Below are 18,037 nucleotides of genomic sequence, written 5' to 3' on the forward strand. Positions count from 1 at the left end.
TTAACGTACCGGTTGTGGTGTGTCCATTTGGAAATCAGTGTGTTCAAATTTTGAGGTTAAAGATTTATAGATATTATGGTTGGTTCATTTTGTTATTAACCGAATAACCAAATTGAATAAGATATAACCGCAACTGAAGATTTTTTAAAATTCGAAAAAACTGAATCCGATCTGAATAAAAAATAATTGAAATATCGATAATTTTTTAAAAAAAAAATCAGATTTTTTACCCAAAAATTCGAATTCAAATCGAAATCCGTTCTAAAGTTAATATAAAAAAAACAAATAGTCGAATCTTAATGGTCACCCCTAATAGATACTCCAAACATCTAGTACATTCGAAATTCAAGCACCTAATATATACGAATTTGAAAAAGATATTCGAATTTTAAAATTAATAGAAATAAAATATTCCTAAATGTATCAGATAATCAACCCGAATATACATTAATAAAAAAAAAACTACGGGGAAAACGGACTAAAGAGGGTCAACCATGAAACCCGCAGGAATTTCCACAGTAACAACCCACCATCCATAGAAATGCCATTACTTCTTGCCTTAGAATTTTGCTGCTAATGTAACATCGACCACGATGGCTTGCCATATCCATCATAAAGAAAAACCACCACATTCCCTATAAAAAACATGAGAACCCTAAAAAAAAGGAAATAAATATAAAACAAAAACAAAATAAAAATAACTATAAATATTTTATAAGAGTTATGAGGAGAAATTTATTTAATATAAAAAAAAAAAAAAAGATGAGCCGAAAAATGAGTCACGAGGAATTGAAAGTAACGATAGGACGGACAGCTCACCCATCCCCCCATGACATTGCGTCGTGTCGCATCACGTGGTTTCCTTCATTTCTCATGAAACTTCCTCTTCCAAATCATTTTTTACGCCATTTTTTTCTAATAATTATTCATTTTAAATAGAGATCAATTATATATATGTATAATCATCATGTTTATCGTATTAAAAAATGTGTAAAATCCCTCGATACTTGATATACGGAATCGTGATTGAGTAGTTTTACGCATTTTTAATACGATGAATATCGGAATTATAAAATGAATCTATTTATCCCTATCGATAAAAAAAAAATTAAAACAGTTGGAATTATATTTCTACATCGGTGTTTGCGGATGTTCTAATGATGATAAATTTGGATCGATAAATATTTTGAAACAATTTTCTAGTCTAAAAATAAAATATGAAGAACATTTTGGAGTTGTGATTCAATGTCCATGTTTACATTTATTTTTATGAAAGGAAGCTTTTTAGAAGAAAAAAAAATATAACGGTTTATGTTATGATAATAGTGATGTTTATGAAGATGGGATGATATGAGCATAATAAATTTTAAAAATGGGAAGAGAAAAAAAAAAGATGATGAGATTATGACGAGAGAAAAATTTTTTTTTATCATTTTGTTTGTAAAGGATAGAATTTCGTCAATTACATAATCATATTTAATAATTTGACAAGATTTAAAAATCATATTATTAATGTATTAATCATTAAATATCCTTTAAAACGTAACGTAATTTTAAATAGATTTTCTAATGCTGTACAAAAAAACTAAATTTCCTTATAAATCTAAACAAAAATATAATAATTTATACACTCTACGCTAATATAAAATTTCCATATCGTAGGTAGTACCTCTTGTACTTTTTTGTATGGGACCGTCGAAGGGCAAACTTTTGGAATTTTGATTTTTTGTGGTCCACACACACACACATATATATATATATATATATATACACATATACCAAAATAAAATAAAATAAACGATTGGATCTCCTCCCACTAATTACATGTTAACGTATGCATGTCGAATATAAAACAGTGTTTCTCTAACGCGGATCACGTCGGTCGCCGACTCGATACACATTGAAATGTTCAAGCTAGTGGATTTCTTATCATATATGTGTTCAAATCAATTTCACCCTTTAAAACCTTTTATTAGTGCAAGCATGCGTCTCTCTCTCTCTCTCACACACACATATCACGTGCATATGTATATATATTGTGATATTCCGATAGATTCAAAAAAAATTCGGAGATGATGAATTAGTTCACGAATATTAATATCAAAATTTTGAAAGTTCACATGTTACTATTTATATAATATTTAGGAGCATGTGAATTAAATGAGACGGAATCTTCATTTTCTAACTAGAGATCATCAGACAGAATGAGAATTAATCTTAATGTATAAGGTTTAAAGATATCGATTTATTGATAAACGTTCATTCCAAAAAATATATATATATACCAGAAAGAAACAAGATTGAAAAAAAATATGGTGGAAAAATGAGTTGAGTTGCAATATGCCCAAATGAAAAAAAAAATTGAAATCACGCGAATTATGATGTGTATGCCTTTGTCCTGCACAATTATTTTTGCTTATTGCATTATTAATATTGTACCAACATCAAATAACTTCCAAGCTAAGTTTTTTTTTCAATGACATATCAAAGTCTAAGACTTTAATAGAAAAAAAAATTTATTTCAATATTCGTCGATCTTATTTAACTATATATTTGTGTCGATATTATGATTCATTCGTGTATATTAAAATATTGTACGAAAATTATGATATTTTGGTGTCCATAGATTAAAAAATTTTAATGTTTGTAATTATCGGTGGGGTGAAATGTTTCGCATATATATTTTTTTCTGGAATGCATCGGTTAAATTTTTTGAGATGCTATAATTATATATTTATAAAAGGATTTTAGTCTAGTTATAATTATTAATATAGTTTTTAAGAAGCTATAATTATTTCTTTTTGTTTTTTTTTCTCTTAAGTCGGTACTAAAAGTTATTTTCCATTTAGCTTTTATAGGTAGACTTGGTACAACGAGGAAATTTCGTGGAAACTTCATATTTTAAACTAAATTTCTATATAAACTATATATATATTTGTGTCTGTGTGTATTTTGAAATTTGAAGGAAATTATAATGGAGTGAATTTAATATTTGATAGGTTCTGGTCCCAATAGAATGATTTTTTTTTTTGTTAAAATCATGAGTTTGTCATGTTATTTAATCCGTTAATACAGAAACACAAAATAAATGCCTCTCATCTAATTTAGAAAAGTGGACTTCTTTGTGTCTCAACTTCCTGATATGTGCGCGCGCGCACAATTCCACACACGAATATAATATAATATAATATAATATAATATAATATAATATAATATAATATAATATAATATAATATAATATAATATAATATATCTTAATGGGCCTTTCATGGTAGCTCTATTTTGGGCCAAGACGGGGCCCGTAATGAATTTGATGGGCACATGGAATTAACTGTTGGACTTTTGATTACAGTCTGACATAATTGTGTAAGGTTAGTTACCCTGACGGTCTTATAATTTAAGCATAAAATGGTGAGTTTAGTAACTAAACCCATTTAATAATGAATCATAAAACTTTGCAAATCCCTTGTGGGTTCTTTGCAAGATCATACATACATACATACATGCATGCACACATACATAGATAGACAATCTATAATCAGTTGGTGGGCTCTTTCCAGACCCAGGATTTTCTCGGGGAAAACAGCCGGAAGGGAAAATTTTCTCGGGAAAAAAAAGTTATGATCAGAGAGCAGAGAGGCACACGCGAAATTCTGATCGGAAAGAGCAAAAGATCGATGTAATATGACTTGACTTATTTTGGACGGGAAATGAGATGATGGCACAAATATAATATTCGATTATTTCTTAAAATTACAAGATTGTGCCATGTCCTTTGATGGGTTGTTTCTGACATATTTATAAAATGTTACGGACTTTTTGTTATTAAATTAAACTATAAGACTCTTCTAGAGATAAGTCAATAGTTTCATGCGCAATCCAGGAGATTAACACATAATTCCAAACGACTCAGTCAGTCCTCGACCCCACGTGTCAGCATTAAAGTGCGCTCTAAATTTGCCACGTGGCATTATCATACGCCACGTGTCGTTCTCAAACTAAATCTCTTACCTACGTCGTGTAAAAAGAGCTGTCTGGCCGAAACAAAAAAGTTTTGGCTGTCTGTGATATATATACACACACATATATATGGTGAATACGAAGGAGTCGATACGGCGGCGCCACCGGCGATGGTCATCGGAGACGCCGGAGCCGGCGGAACCGTACGGAAGATTGTATTTGTTTTATTTAAGGAATGGTTAATTCTCACACACGTATGTATATATATATATATAATCATATAGATATATAGAATGGTTAATTTTCTCACACAAGTTAATAGGGCAAACGAGAATATGATTTGTGTGTATATGTATATATAACTAGTAACTCATTAATATGTGATGGACTACCCTAAGCTACTATAATGATGTATGAGTTCTTACCGTATATATATATATATATATTAATGGGTGGCCATTCGACTTTTGTATCTTATAATATACTAATCATATAATGAAATGTCGTGTCAAATAAATTTTCCTATTTTTACTTTATGTATCTGTCAGTATCAAACATTACTTTGATGGTTTTTTTTCGTATTCTTAAAACTATTTATATATTTTTCTGGAGGAAACCTATTTTATTTTGAATATATATACAAAATATTAGTATTGTCAATAAATAAAAAATGTTTAATGGAAAACCCGATTGCTGCTGCAAAATTCGCGGGTAAGTATCATGGTTTTGTTTTTCTTTTTTTGGTACAAAGCATGAAATCATGGTATTTTCTTTATATGATAGTGAACCATATAATATTCGTAGGGTATGTCTGTCGTGGATATTACATTACCAGCCAAAAATACATATATATATATATATATATATATATATATTATATTCTTAATATATGTAAATAATAATGTAAAGGTCATGGACCTGTGTAGATTCGGCTTTTCGTGCACAGAAAGGGCTGGAATCCGAAGATCATTTTATGATGTGAGTCTCTCTGTCACGAAACCTTATCTAACGGAAATACTTGTCGGATGAACTGAATTTGCGAAAATAAATAGAATATTAAAACGATGTTATTTCAACGGTTGCATTAATTAGATCTAACAGCCATGCATATGGCATGATACAGTAAAGTTTTTATTTTATTATTCCCATTATAATGTCCAATTTTAACCGTTCGTTTTGTAATCATGGCCGACAACATTTGATTTTGGTAAAACTGAAACACGTGTGCTTAGACAAAAATCAACCTTTTTCGTTTTTATATGTTCCTACGTATCTTTCCAAAGATTAATCTATTTTGAATTTGGTTAAAGATATAATATATATATATATATAGTTCGTTTAAAATAGTGTCTTTATAATTGGACCGTCAAGGTACTCGCATATAGTTAAACTGATACCTAATCTGAATGAGTAGATTATTACCGTATAGATAGATAGATACAATCATTAATAAAAAACCCTACAAGCATGTATGCACGTATATATCTGAAGACGCAGACACACACACACACACATATATATATATATATTAATATATATATATTGTAGGGTTAATTGATATTGTGTTGTGCGTCTCAAAATCAAAACAGAGGAAAGGGATATCCGAAGGGCCACCACGTCTTTGCTTATCCACCGTAGAAAAAAAGGACGATAAACATTATTTTATGTAAGCCCCTTTTACTTTTAATTGTAATGTAATTTTCATCTAATGATATTTCGTACATATTATTAGAATTCCTCGAATTGGAGTGTGTAAAGATTCATTATCCAATTTATTTATAAATAATAATAATAATAATAATAATTCGTCATCTTTCAATCTCGATGAAATGTTGGACAGAGGCCAAAACAACCCGAAATAATTCCACATAATACATGACAAATATAATGAACGAACGAAATAATTTCATAAAAATAATAACACGATGCATTATACAGTTTGCCCCCGAATTTTTTTTTATGTTTATACACTCTTCTGCTTGATTGATCAAATTTAATTAAAAACATCTTTTTTATTTAATAGGGAAAATAGTCAACGTCTCGCTAAATTAAAGCGAATAAAACCAATATAAATCGCTTTTATATTTGAATAAATCGGTAGTTGATTAGACTTCACCCCACCTTTAATGACGACGAAGAAATAATTCAAATTTAAAGGTTTTTTATATCTAGGAATATAAATATGGAATTGGATTGTTTGTGGAATATTACGGGGGAAAAATAAGGAATTATATTAATTCGGAATTTCCGATCACGTCGTTTCATGATGTCGTTTTGCAACGAATAATTCCGTGACAGAGGAGCTCCCATGTGATGATGCTTCATTAATAATAAAATTTCTATTCCTTTTGTAAAATCATTTATGTATAAGAAAACTATCGCATATGCTGATTTTTTTTTATGTTGTTTCATTTGAAAGAATTTTAATTCAATTTATATGTATTATGTATATCAGTAATATTAAAAATTCGGGTTCCATCCAAAATATTCAGCTCTCAGTTTGGTATATATTTTTATTCTCGTCGCTTTATACGATTTTTTTAAAACTTAGGTTTTATTTTTTTCTCCAAAAATTGTTATTCAGTTCTAGAAATTATGTCGCGGAAAGAATTTACATAATTATGTCATAATTTGTTTTTGGTTTCGGGGTTCACTTTTACTGTATTTGCTTTAGTTTAGCCGTGAATCAAATTCATGGATAAGGATTAGTTTTGATTACCAAATAATTAGGTACACCTGTAGTTTTATAAATACTCGATATATAATTATATTTTGACATTGATTATCAAACTTCCCGATTTGTTTCTGACGACGAATATCAATAATTGTTTTTTTTATATAGTAAGTTTTATACAAGTGATTGGGTGAAATTTCACCAATACTTTACGTGGTCACAGCATTTATTTCACGAAGAAGTGAACGATTTGAATTAAAAGAGCATTAGGACCACATTTGTTATATATTTCAGTCCAGCTAATATGGTAAAAAAAAAAAAATCAAACTTTTTTGTCCTCTACATGCAGACGTCGTATCAATCATAAAATCCCACAATAAAACTCATTTTTTTCAATTTTAAAATTTATCCAAATTTCAACCCAATTATATTTATTAAAACCTAAAAATAACCCGTACACTACAATTAAATTGGGTAAAAAATCTCATTTTACAAATATGTAAAACCTCTAAAAGAGTTCAACCGGTTCTGTTGAACAGAACGTAAAACGTATATCTCATTTGAAATTCGAACCTCGAATTTTGGAGGATTTTGATCCAAAATACCCCGATTACTAAAAAAATAATAATTTACGATTGCCACGAAGCATTTAATTCAACAAAATAATCACATTGTTTTTATGAATTCGACGCGTGTACAGTCGGACGACACGAAGGCATATTATTTTTATTTCACATCGTACGGGAACTTCGATCAACGAAATACAGAGTTCACGGAACACAGGAGATGAGGAGTTGTTTGTAACGGATCATAATTACAGGGGGGAAATCTGGAAACCTCTCGAAACTACGAGGGGCAAAAACTTAAATACCCAAAACTCTCTCCCTCAGACCTTCTCTTTCCGCCGAAGGGTTTCAGCAGTACAAGACGAGACGACGATCGCAGGAGGAGCAAAAGTACTTGCGCTTGACCTTGAAACAGAGAGGGAGAAAACAGAAGAGCCACTTTGTCTCGACGTCGACCGCCGATACTTTACCGTCGCAGTACGGACACAATCCCGGCGCTGTTTGCCGGCCAAGCTCCGTCGTCTCTTCCCGGAACGCGAACACCAAACACATTCTCTTGTCTCCTTCTCTCTTTCTTGATCTTTCTCCGTTTTTTACCTTTGTAATTTTCAGTTTCTGGGTTTTTTTCTCTGTCTTGTGGGAATGGCGAGGACGAAGGAAAAGTGTGGAAAAGTGTTGGTTTTTTCAAAGGCTTGGGGGGGAGGGTTTGTCGGTTCGAAAGGGAAATATATAGAAGAGAATCTAAGATGGGTGACGTGGCCAAACACTATATACATGGATAAGTTTTATTTTTTCTTTTTTGGGAATTTTTTAGTCAATTATATATTATGTACCATACGCTTTCCATATTCACAATAAATTATGTACATATCCAGAAAGATCATTTGATATTTATTTCATTATGTTTATTTTAGGAAAAATATCGTATAATTATCTAAATTATTATGAAAATTGCAAATATTTAAACTATAAAAATTTCATATAAATATCTAAATTTTTCTAAAATTCTATATAAATATTCAGATTTCTGAAAAACTCTCAAATAAATTCAAGATCTACTAATAACATCAGCTATTTTTATTTAAAAATCTTTGAAATATATATTTATTTGGAAAATTTTTTAAAACTCTAGGTATTTATATAGAATTTTTAAAAATTCAAATATTTATATGAAAATTTTATAGTTTAGATATTTATATAAAATTTTGATAAAAATTTAGGTATTTATATGTTATTTTCTCATTATTTTATATTAGAATAATTAAGAATAATGTACTTTATTAGCACTATATATATTTATTAGGGATTCATTATTTTCTTCTCTTTTAGTCCACGTGCATTTTAAGTATCAAATGATTTATGGGGTACCAAAAACAAATTAAGCCTAAATCTCGTACGGAATGATGTAAAATTAATCATGTGTACTGTGATGGAGTACGTATATCGTGTAATGGTTACACGTGTACAGATGACGTGGCTCTCAATGATTGGTGAGAATCTTAGACAGCACACTGGTCCTGACCCAATTAATAGATGGACCCAAGGCCCAACTTAACGCCGGATCTCAAGTTTACAATTACGATTCCAGATTCGGATTCAGATCCGGATTCGCACCCGGATTCGGGCCCGGATCCGACGCCAGCTCAACCTTCTCTTTCGATTCTTCTATTCGCCTTTCCGACGAGTTTTCTCTGCATAATTCCTCTTCCCGAATTTCTTCAACGTTCGAAAAACTCGAACCTGAAACAGGTTAAATTCCATCGTTCCCCGACGATTCAGTGGCATGATTTTTGCTCCGTTTGAAGCATTTCAAACCGAGACTGGAAGCCAATTTCTGCGGTTGGTTGACTTGTGGAGTTTTATTGAGATACTGAGGCGCAATTATGGGTTTGTATTCGCCTTGGGAGTGAGAGATGATTTCAGATTCAAGTGAATTAAGAGGATTGATGCGATAATTATGTGCTTTTGAGAGATGATTCAGATTCAACTAGATTAAGAGGGTTGATGTGATAATCATGTGGTTTTCCTTTTGGAGATCCAGAGATCGATTCTCCTTGGACGAACTCAGGTTTGATTCTGTTTGATCCGTTTGATTTGATGTTCGTTTGGTACTTTCCATTTCTGGGTTTCTGTTGGTAATGGAATTTCTGGGTTTAAATTTCTTGTTTTGATCGGGTAATTACAGGTCAGTCGGCGATTGATAATTTGATATCTGTTTGATTTAACCTTAATTGTGACAGAGATTATCTGTGTATGTGAAATTTGGGGTCTGAGGGTTTTTGCATCATTGCATCATGGAACATGGATAAGTGCAGAACCAGACTCTAAACGTTATACTCATTCTCGCTAGTATTTCTCGGAAAATGTATTTGATTATTACAGTTTTAACTTGTTTTGATCTGAATGACAGTGTTTAAGGGCACTATTTGAGCTGTTCTTTCCATTTTCTGTGATCTTCATTGCGTCCAATTGGATCATAGGAATAAAATGCTTGTTCTTAAATTATTACTGACCAACTGTTACGCCATTTTGGTTCGGTCTTGAAACTGGATGATGATAAAAATGATTTGTTTTAAACTTTGGCTTTTAGGTATTTGACCGAGCAACTGAGAAAAGTTCAGATTGTTAACGAGGTCAATAAGGTCAGCCCGATAGTTCCCATCGTTTCATGTTAGCAACTTTGTTTCGACGTCAGGATTTAGTCTTCTCACACGGGTTTCCATTTTAAAGGACTTTGTTGTCGAGGCACTGAGATCAATTGCGGAGATATTAACATATGGTGATCAGCATGACCCCGCATTTTTTGAGTGAGTCTCTCTTAGCTATCAGTTGATTTTCATATTTCAATTTTGGCAGAATTTAAGCTTTATCATTTGTTAATATCTTGTGATTGCTGCAGATTTTTCATGGACGAACAAATAATGGGAGAGTTTGTGCGTGTTTTGAAGGTTAGCCGGACAGTGACTGTTTCTGTTCAGTTGCTTCAAACCTTGAGTATTATGATCCAAAACCTAAGAAGTGAACATGCTATATGTGAGTGCCTTTTGATGCAATTATCTGGCCTTTTTAAGTCTCTTTTTGCCATAATATATTGATGGTTTTCTTTCATAAACTCCATGCAGACTACATTTTCAGTAACAAACATTTAAACTATCTAATAACATATACATTTGACTTCCAACATGAGGAGATTCTGTCTTACTACATATCCTTCTTAAGGTACGTCTCTTCATTTGTAATCTTGGCTTTAAGAAGTACTTATTAATCATGTCAAAGTAACTGTTTTATCTGCTATGTGTAGAGCTGTAAGTGGAAAGCTGAACAAGAATTCGATATCATTGCTTGTTAAGGTGGATAACGTGAGTTATTTTTTGTTTAAGTTGCAGTTTCCTTTTTCTAGTATTTTTCTGATTTTGCCTTCGTATTTTAATTCTGTATTTCTACGTCTAGGATTTAGTAGTTTCTTTTCCCCTTTATGTCGAAGCCATACGATTTGCATTTCATGAAGAGAACATGATACGCACTGCGGTCCGTGCCCTGACTCTCAATGTTTATCATGGTGAGTCCACTTAGAGTAATCCTTTCTTACTCATTTTTCATTGGCAAATCTTTTTTTCTTAAAGAAAACTTGTAAATCGTAATGCCCTTAGTTCCTTTTTTTTTCCTCTATGTTTTGGGCAGTTGGAAATGAATCTGTGAATAATTATGTAGCAACTCCTCCGCACACAGAGTACTTTTCAAAACTAGTTTTGTTTTTCCAAAAGCAATGCAAGGATCTGAGCGCGATGGTTTTGAACACTCTAAAGTAAGATTCAGCATAATTCTCTGTTTCATTTCCAACGGCAGAAAGCTCTTCTTCTGAGGATTGTCATTTTATTGTTCATAAAGGAGCACATCCCCTGACTCGGGCTTAAAACTTCTTGTTGCCACTGATGGGATTGAGGACACCCTGTACTATTTTAGTGATGTTATATCAGCTGGCATACCTGATATTGGGAGGCTGGTAACAGATCACACTCTGCAGCATCTAACTCTCCCACACATTCTTCCATCTTTATGCACTGAGGCTGTTAATGTACAAATCTCACCTTTATTCCCTTCGAATTTGTTATCCCTTTTTGTTCATTCCTTTCTATCAATTATTTAATTTATATGTGTTTTGGGAATGTTTAGACTTTTTGATGTTTAAGAATTCATTGTATAATCCTAATTTTAGTTTACCATTGATTTCTGGGTAGTTTCAGGATGTCTTGATCGATCCCATCACTTCTCTTTATCTGTTATGTTGCGTCTTGCGAATTGTTAAAATCAAAGATTTGGCAAATACAACTGCTGCTGCTCTTTTCTGCCCGATAGAGGCTGTCATTTCAAGTTGTCAGGTGAAACCTGATAGTGACCATGGTCATGAAAGTTTGACACATGGAGACAAGCATCAAGACAATGGCTTTTCTGAAGAGGAAGATGGTCAGTATTCAAGCATTGCAGTATCAAGTGAGGACATTGGTACCCACATTTGCACTGGAGATACCGCAAAAAGTAAATTCAACAACTTACATTTGACATCAAGGTAACGATTTACTGCTTAAGCTGAGTATCATGTTGTTAAATGGTTCATCCTTTATTTATGGCTTAATCTGATGCCTTTTGTAACTAGGGAGACTTTGCTTCAGTATATTTCGGAAGGGGATGACGTACACGCTCTGGGTTCTTTATTTGTGATGGCCACTTTGTTGCAAACGAAAGGTACCGTCACCGGCTTTGTGTAAACACTTCTTTCCTTTTTCTGGTTTGAATGTCTTACATGCTGTTCTTTTCCGTAGAACTTGAAGAATCAATGCTAGATGCTTTTGGCATTCTTCCTCAGCGTAAGCAGCACAAAAAACTTTTGCTGGTGAGTTACTGTTTTTGATATGTGTGTTGTGTGTAACCTCATATCAGGTCTAGCAGATCCCAAATAGGTAGGATTATATTCAGTTGTTTCAATTATAAAGAATTAGGACACCTGCAACTGCAAGTCTTGGTCCTTCAACCACTTCTGCTGGAGCATTTAGAGATTGCATGGATTCAAGTTTACTGTTTTTTTTTTTCTGCAGGGAAATCACATCTTGTTTAATTTTTTAAATGTTTTCCATGTTCTGTTCAAAAATCTTAATCTGGTATTTGTTTCTTTCAGCAATCTTTGATTGGTGAGGCCTCTGGTGAAGAGCAACTCTTTTCACCAGAAAATGGTTCCATGAGAGATGGCACAAGCAGTGAGCTTGATGTATATTTACGGAAGTTAGAGGTACTTTACTAATTTCCCCTTGACATTTCTCTCTTAGTCCCAATCTCTTGCATGTGTTAGTTTGATTTATTTCTTCCTCCAACTTTGTCACACAGGAGCAGTTTGGACTATGCTGCTCACTACCCGGGGTGGGAATGAACCCCCGGGTACATAGAAATCAGGTAAGTTATCAATGTTTGTGAACGAAATAATAAAGCCAAGCAATGCATGAGCAATTCGGTTACTGTATAGTGATTGGTGCTTACAAGCATAACACACAAATCAAACTTTTTTTGTTTGCCTAAGCTTCCTAATTTGAAGTTTCCTGAATGGTTGTCTTAGATTAATAAGATATTTGCTCTAGGTAGTGGATGCTTTGGTCTGTCTTCTCTGCCGAGAAAACGTATCTGCGGAAACATTGTGGAATGGTGGTTGGCTTTTACGTCAACTGCTTCCTTATAGCGAAGCAGAATTTAATTGCCAACATCATGAGATGCTGAAGGTATGTCGCTTTCAAAATGTTATTTATTGAGCCCCACTTTTTTTTATCTTCTCTTTCTGTCAACCAGATTCTTTGTTCAGCCTTGTAATAACAATATTACACTGTCTCTAATAGGTTTCGTATGAGAAGCGCAAAAGTGAAATTCTTCAGGAAATCAAGGGTATCTGGCCTGATCTACTCATTACAGTACTGCTTGATGAATGGAAAAAGTGCAAAAGAGGCAAGTAAAATGTTCAGAGTAATTTCAGAAGACATATATGATATATCAATTGAGCCTAATTCTAAGTCACTGTTGACAGTGATTGAAGCTCCATCACTTCGAAAAGAGCCTAAATTCATTCTTCTCCAGCTGGAAAAATCTTCTTCTGACGGTAGGATATTCCATGCCCGTTTGTTTCTCTTTTGAACTTATTTCAAACGTGAATGAGCCATTCCTTCTTCTATTCGTTTCCCTCGTTTATGTAAACCATTCTCGAATCACGGCTGGGAATTCTGTGCAGATAACGTTGTTACCGAATCATCATTCACAGCTGGAGAAAGAATGTGCGAGTTGGTAAAGGTTCGTCCACTTTCTCTATAATACTTGTTTCTAGAGGTAACTAAATTTTTCCACCAGTGTAACCCTGTATCGTCTATCCTTTGTGCTACACATTGAATTGCTCTTAGTAGCATCATGTATGATATAGATGGCTGATAAATCTACCTTTCCTTTTTCAGGTCTTTGTTCTTCTTCATCATTTCCAAATCTTCTCGCTTGGAAGGCCTTTACCGGAACAGCCTCCAACCCATCCTCCAAGCGATACATCCGAAACATCTCATGCCAGAACCGCTGGTTTGGATGTTTCGGTCCCGAAACCTGGCACTGAACTGAAAATAGGTTAGGCCTTACTACGTGATCTATGAACAAAAGCCGAGATGTTCCTTTACTACATTTAATCTTGCAAATAACAAAAAAAAAAAACATGTCCTGTTTCACCAACTTTCTTATCATATCTGGATGGAACCATTCTGATCTTTTCGAGTTGCCCTGTTGTCCTGTGCAGTTGATGCTGTGCCCTGTCGGATTGCCTTTGAAAGAGGCAAGGAACGCCATTTTTACTTTCTAGCATTCTCATCTGGTGTTTCCGGGTGGATCATCCTTTCTGAGGAATCATCCTTGAAACCTAACTATGGGATTGTCCGCCTCACCGCACCTTTAGGTGGATGCAATGTAAGTTCTCGCTTCTATTAGCATTTACAGAGCAAATCGATCATTCTATTTCCACCCAAAAAAAAACATTTTTTTTTTGTTTCGTTTGGTGTTTATTAGCCTCAGATTGATGAGAAGCACCATAGATGGCTACACTTGAGAATCCGTCCATCTACTTTACCATTCTTGGATCCTGCAAAGAGAGGAGTCTATGGGAAGCTCAAGTCCAAAGGTCTGGTCGACGGGAGATGGACATTAGCATTCAGGGACGAGGAATCTTGTAAATCGGCTTACTCAATGGTCATGTACCAGATCGATCGGCAAAGAAACGAGGTAGAAAGAAGGTTAAAACCCTTGCTTGAGCTTGAAGTAACTCGAGAACAATCAAACATCACATCTGATTCATCTTCATCACCGTCTTCTTGGGGTTGATCTCAATGCAGGTGTCGGAATTAGGTATTGTCCCTTCTTGTACATGAATATGAAATATCAGCATTTGTAGAGACATTCATCCACAGAGTAGCTTGTATTATCCTTTTCTGCACCATGTTTGGGGTGCCTTGTTTTGCAAGTTTTCTTCATTCATTCACCAGCTCTAACCCTAGGGCGGTCCTTGTTTATCTTTCCCCTTTAATAAATTCTGTATGTGTTTTTTTTTCTTTGTATCTTCGTTGTATATTTGAGGCAATTTTATAGTGAATTTTCATCTTCATAAAGTATACAATAATGGAAAATGTTATGAATTGAGATGGTTATTTTATTTATGTTCTATTTAAAAGCACAGTAAAGTAGTTTTGCAGGGTATTACTCAGTTTCTAAAAAATATGTTTTAGATTTTTCACTATTATTAAAAAATATAAAAAAGTTATATATACTCTATTAAATCACATTTTTATTAATTTTTATTGAAATTAAATATTTTTAATTGAAGATAAAATTATAAATTTTCTTACATAATCTTCTAGAAAATTTAAAACGACGTCTAATTAGTAAAAAAAACATTTTGTATAACAAAAAAATTATGTATAACGACATCTATTGTACAAAATATTTTATTTTGATTGGAAGATGTTAAAAAGATAAATTTGGTAAGTGAATGGAACATGACAAAGTGGGTTTGGGCTGCTAACAAATTGGAAAGTTGGATTTGGTCCTGAGATAGGACAAAGTAGTTCATAGATTTTTAATTACAATTTTATTAAAATAATAACAATAATGTAGTAGGACAATGGGGAGCTTTTTTTCAAAAGAAAGTTCAGTTTATCATATCTTCAAATCCTAACTATACTTGAATTAGATAATAAAAAAAAGGTCCACTAAGAGAAATTAATATAAGCATTAAGAGTATTAAGCATGTTTTTTAAATTTAAAACGGAGATAAAGTTCCCATTTCCGCCGTTTAATACAATCATAGTGATTTGGGTATTATTATTATTATTACACCTTTTCAACAAAATAATTTAAAATGATTTTGTTTTCCAATTATATAAATTAAACTACATACAAAGAAATGCACTACTTGGCTTGTAATGGAGAGGGAATGTGCTTCCACGTTCATTACAAATTATAAAACCTAATAGATAAGAAAAATGATTAGTCCCTTCTTTTGGCTACTATAACATGATACACACACACATATATATATAAATATATATAAGATGACTATAGAGTCCAAAAAGTTATAAAGTTGCCATCATAGTGTAATTCATGAAAGGGTCTAATAACTAAAACTATATATAACTAATTGGAAGACTGATCATTGCATGGCAAATGGTTAGGGCTATGTGTTAATTTTTGTGTTGGAGGCAGTACATTAGCATCTAATTATTGTTAATTAATTAGTAATGGAGGATATTTGCAAGGTGTGTGTTTGGTGGTGGTGGTGTCATGATTGCTTGTGTACCTTCCAATTAAGTTTTTATGTAGACAGACATGACATTGCCTTGAGCCACTCTCTGCATTATGACCATTCCACTACACCATGACAATATATACAAAACTAAACACATTTATAATTAGATTCTTTTTGTACTCATGATCAATCTATATTTATAAATAGATTCTTAACTTGTATTACAATTTTTCAGATACACTATAAACAAAAAGTTGAACTGTTCTTTGAAAGTATAAAACAAATGAAGTTTTATCTTCTATCCAAACAAAATGTTTTTTTTTTAAATTATGAAGCTAAAAATAGATATTTGAACTTGAAACCTTTTACAATACATCTTTATATGTATGATATAATTTTGTACAATTATATATTGTACATATTTGATACAACTAAGGTCCAATATACTCTTATAAATTGAATTACTTTTTTTTTCTGTTCATATAAGCCTTATTGAGAGTCTCATTTTATGCATTGAGAAATATAAAATATATGGTTAAGATGAAAGGCTGATGGGAAGAAAATTCAAAATTATTAACAACGTTTCAGAAAAATTAAAATAAAACTATAACGAGGATAATGGAATATTGAAAAGAGAGAAGGAGACTATGCAGCTAAAGGGATACAGAAATAAAAAGGCACATTCTATGATGAAGATAGCAACTTAATGCTACACAAAGAACAATGTGGTCAAGTTCCACTTTTCTTGGGTCGTATTTTCTTCCCTTTTCTTTTTCCTAAAGCAAATATATATATATATATACACTTTATCAATATATATATATATACATACATATATATATGCTATATGTAAACGATATTGATTAATTTAAGTAACTGAAATTACAAATAACAAAAAAAAAAAAAGAGAAAAAAGACAAAGCTAATCCACAAGGGAAACATGGATTCTCTTTGGTAGACATGTACCCATGAACCCATCCTCGTATACCGCCCCCTCTTCAATGACATCTATACCCCCAAAACACAGCTTAATTACACTTATGCCCTCCTTCCCGCCGTTTTTGACCGTTAGCAGACATTCTTCAAAAACCTCCCTCGCCCACTCCTCAGACACACTGTTCAGAAAAAACCCAGATTTGTCGGAAAGCTTCCGCATCAGCTTCTCTTCCACACTGAAATCTAACCTTTCTTGCCCTCCAAGTATCATCTCGCATGAATCTCTGACCCTTTCAACGAACACCTTCGTGATTTCTTCGTCATGTTTCGACATATCGAACCGGTTTTGGATCGAGTTTAGAAACTGTTGCTTTGATTCGCTCGAGCTTTCATCGCCTTCTTCGTCGTCGATCTTCAGGTTGAGATCTAGTTTAGAACCGAAACTCAGCTGCCTTGAAAACTCTTTCTTCATGTTGCTTATCTCGCAAGCAACTGATTCCTCGTCCTCTTCTCCAGTTCTTCGATTCTTCAGTTTATTTGTTGCAGAAACATCGAACTCGGGTTTTCTTTTGTGATTGGTCGTGTTAGAACTCGAACTGATACACTTCAACACCATTGTAATGACAGAGTTTTCACTCTGAGAACAGTCTTCTTCTTCTTCTTCTTCTTCATCATCGTCATCTTCATCATCTTTGGTAAGAATGAAGATGGCTTGACCCTTCTTTCCTCGGCGCCGACTGTTCAAATCTCCGAATTTCGCATCCTCGAACCGATCTATGATGCATTCCATGAACTGGACATCCGCCAAATCGATCCGTTCTATCAGAAAAACAGCGTTTTTGTGTTCCTTTAGCGCGTTCTCAAGAGTTTTGCAGCTTCCGCTTGCTCTCTTTCTCAAGCTGATCTTCACCATCTCATCTGCCGATTCGAAAAGAGATTCAGCAATTGTGAGGGCCAATCTCCTTTTCCCGGCACCGTCGTTTCCAGAAATCAGAATCCAAGTGTCATTAGCATGTTTTTTAAATTTAAAACGGAGATAAAGTTCCCATTTCCGCCGTTTAATACAATCATAGTGATTTGGGTATTAGATTCGAT

The 18,037-nt window shown here is 33.1% G+C and overlaps 3 protein-coding genes and 2 long non-coding RNA genes across 10 annotated transcripts in view; 2 read left to right on the top strand and 3 right to left on the bottom strand.

Moving 5' to 3' along the window:
* Positions 1-307: 307 nt before the first annotated feature.
* LOC104814644 lies at positions 308-1,721 on the bottom strand. The gene is made up of 3 exons (XR_771955.1): positions 1,670-1,721; positions 820-915; positions 308-635 (listed from the first exon to the last, which is right to left on the bottom strand). It is a non-coding gene; the product is annotated as an uncharacterized LOC104814644 (long non-coding RNA).
* A 2,672-nt stretch (positions 1,722-4,393) lies between these two features.
* LOC104814645 lies at positions 4,394-5,699 on the top strand. Its single transcript, XR_771956.1, has 3 exons — positions 4,394-4,671; positions 4,887-4,938; positions 5,550-5,699. It is a non-coding gene; the product is annotated as an uncharacterized LOC104814645 (long non-coding RNA).
* Positions 5,700-7,339: 1,640 nt separating this feature from the next.
* On the bottom strand, positions 7,340-7,915 carry LOC104814646. Its single transcript, XM_010542796.2, has one exon. The coding sequence runs from the start codon at positions 7,750-7,752 to the stop codon at positions 7,549-7,551; it is 204 nt and encodes a 67-aa protein (XP_010541098.1). The 5' UTR covers positions 7,753-7,915; the 3' UTR covers positions 7,340-7,548.
* A 963-nt stretch (positions 7,916-8,878) lies between these two features.
* Positions 8,879-14,810, top strand: LOC104814647. 5 transcript variants are annotated; one of them, XM_010542797.1, is made up of 21 exons: positions 8,879-9,268; positions 9,791-9,842; positions 9,931-10,007; positions 10,100-10,233; positions 10,323-10,419; positions 10,502-10,559; positions 10,651-10,759; positions 10,882-11,005; positions 11,089-11,275; positions 11,439-11,767; positions 11,855-11,943; positions 12,021-12,091; positions 12,374-12,484; positions 12,580-12,645; positions 12,828-12,965; positions 13,080-13,185; positions 13,265-13,336; positions 13,466-13,524; positions 13,683-13,842; positions 14,009-14,175; positions 14,275-14,810. In XM_010542797.1, the coding sequence occupies exons 1-21, from the start codon at positions 9,216-9,218 to the stop codon at positions 14,584-14,586; spliced, it is 2,571 nt and encodes an 856-aa protein (XP_010541099.1). In that variant the 5' UTR covers positions 8,879-9,215; the 3' UTR covers positions 14,587-14,810. The 5 variants fall into 5 exon arrangements, with proteins under 5 accessions (XP_010541099.1, XP_010541101.1, XP_010541102.1 ...); XM_010542799.1 differs by having other exon boundaries at positions 11,445-11,767; XM_010542800.1 differs by having other exon boundaries at positions 10,502-10,550.
* Positions 14,811-16,883: 2,073 nt separating this feature from the next.
* Positions 16,884-18,037, bottom strand: part of LOC104814648 (protein SMAX1-LIKE 4) — a 4,115-nt gene continuing 2,961 nt past the window's right edge. The window contains exon 4 of one of the 2 annotated variants that reach the window (XM_010542803.1): positions 16,884-17,951. In XM_010542803.1, the coding sequence (XP_010541105.1) occupies positions 16,929-17,951 (1,023 nt within the window). In that variant the 3' untranslated portion in view covers positions 16,884-16,928. The remainder of the gene's footprint in view (positions 17,952-18,037) is intronic. The other variant, XM_010542804.1, reaches the window with a different exon arrangement.

Source organism: Tarenaya hassleriana, unplaced genomic scaffold (assembly GCF_000463585.1).
Source record: "Tarenaya hassleriana unplaced genomic scaffold, ASM46358v1 Cleome21, whole genome shotgun sequence".
NCBI lineage: Eukaryota > Viridiplantae > Streptophyta > Magnoliopsida > Brassicales > Cleomaceae > Tarenaya > Tarenaya hassleriana.

Excerpts from the sequence above, each read along its gene's own strand:
- LOC104814646 (XM_010542796.2), bottom strand. The coding sequence starts at position 7,752 with ATGTGTTTGGTGTTCGCGTTCCGGGAAGAGACGACGGAGCTTGGCCGG.
- LOC104814647 (XM_010542797.1), top strand. The coding sequence starts at position 9,216 with ATGTGGTTTTCCTTTTGGAGATCCAGAGATCGATTCTCCTTGGACGAA. Across the intron at positions 9,843-9,930 it reads TTGTTAACGAGGTCAATAAG|GACTTTGTTGTCGAGGCACT; the intron begins GTCAGCCCGATA and ends TCCATTTTAAAG. Across the intron at positions 10,234-10,322 it reads AAGAAGTGAACATGCTATAT|ACTACATTTTCAGTAACAAA; the intron begins GTGAGTGCCTTT and ends AACTCCATGCAG.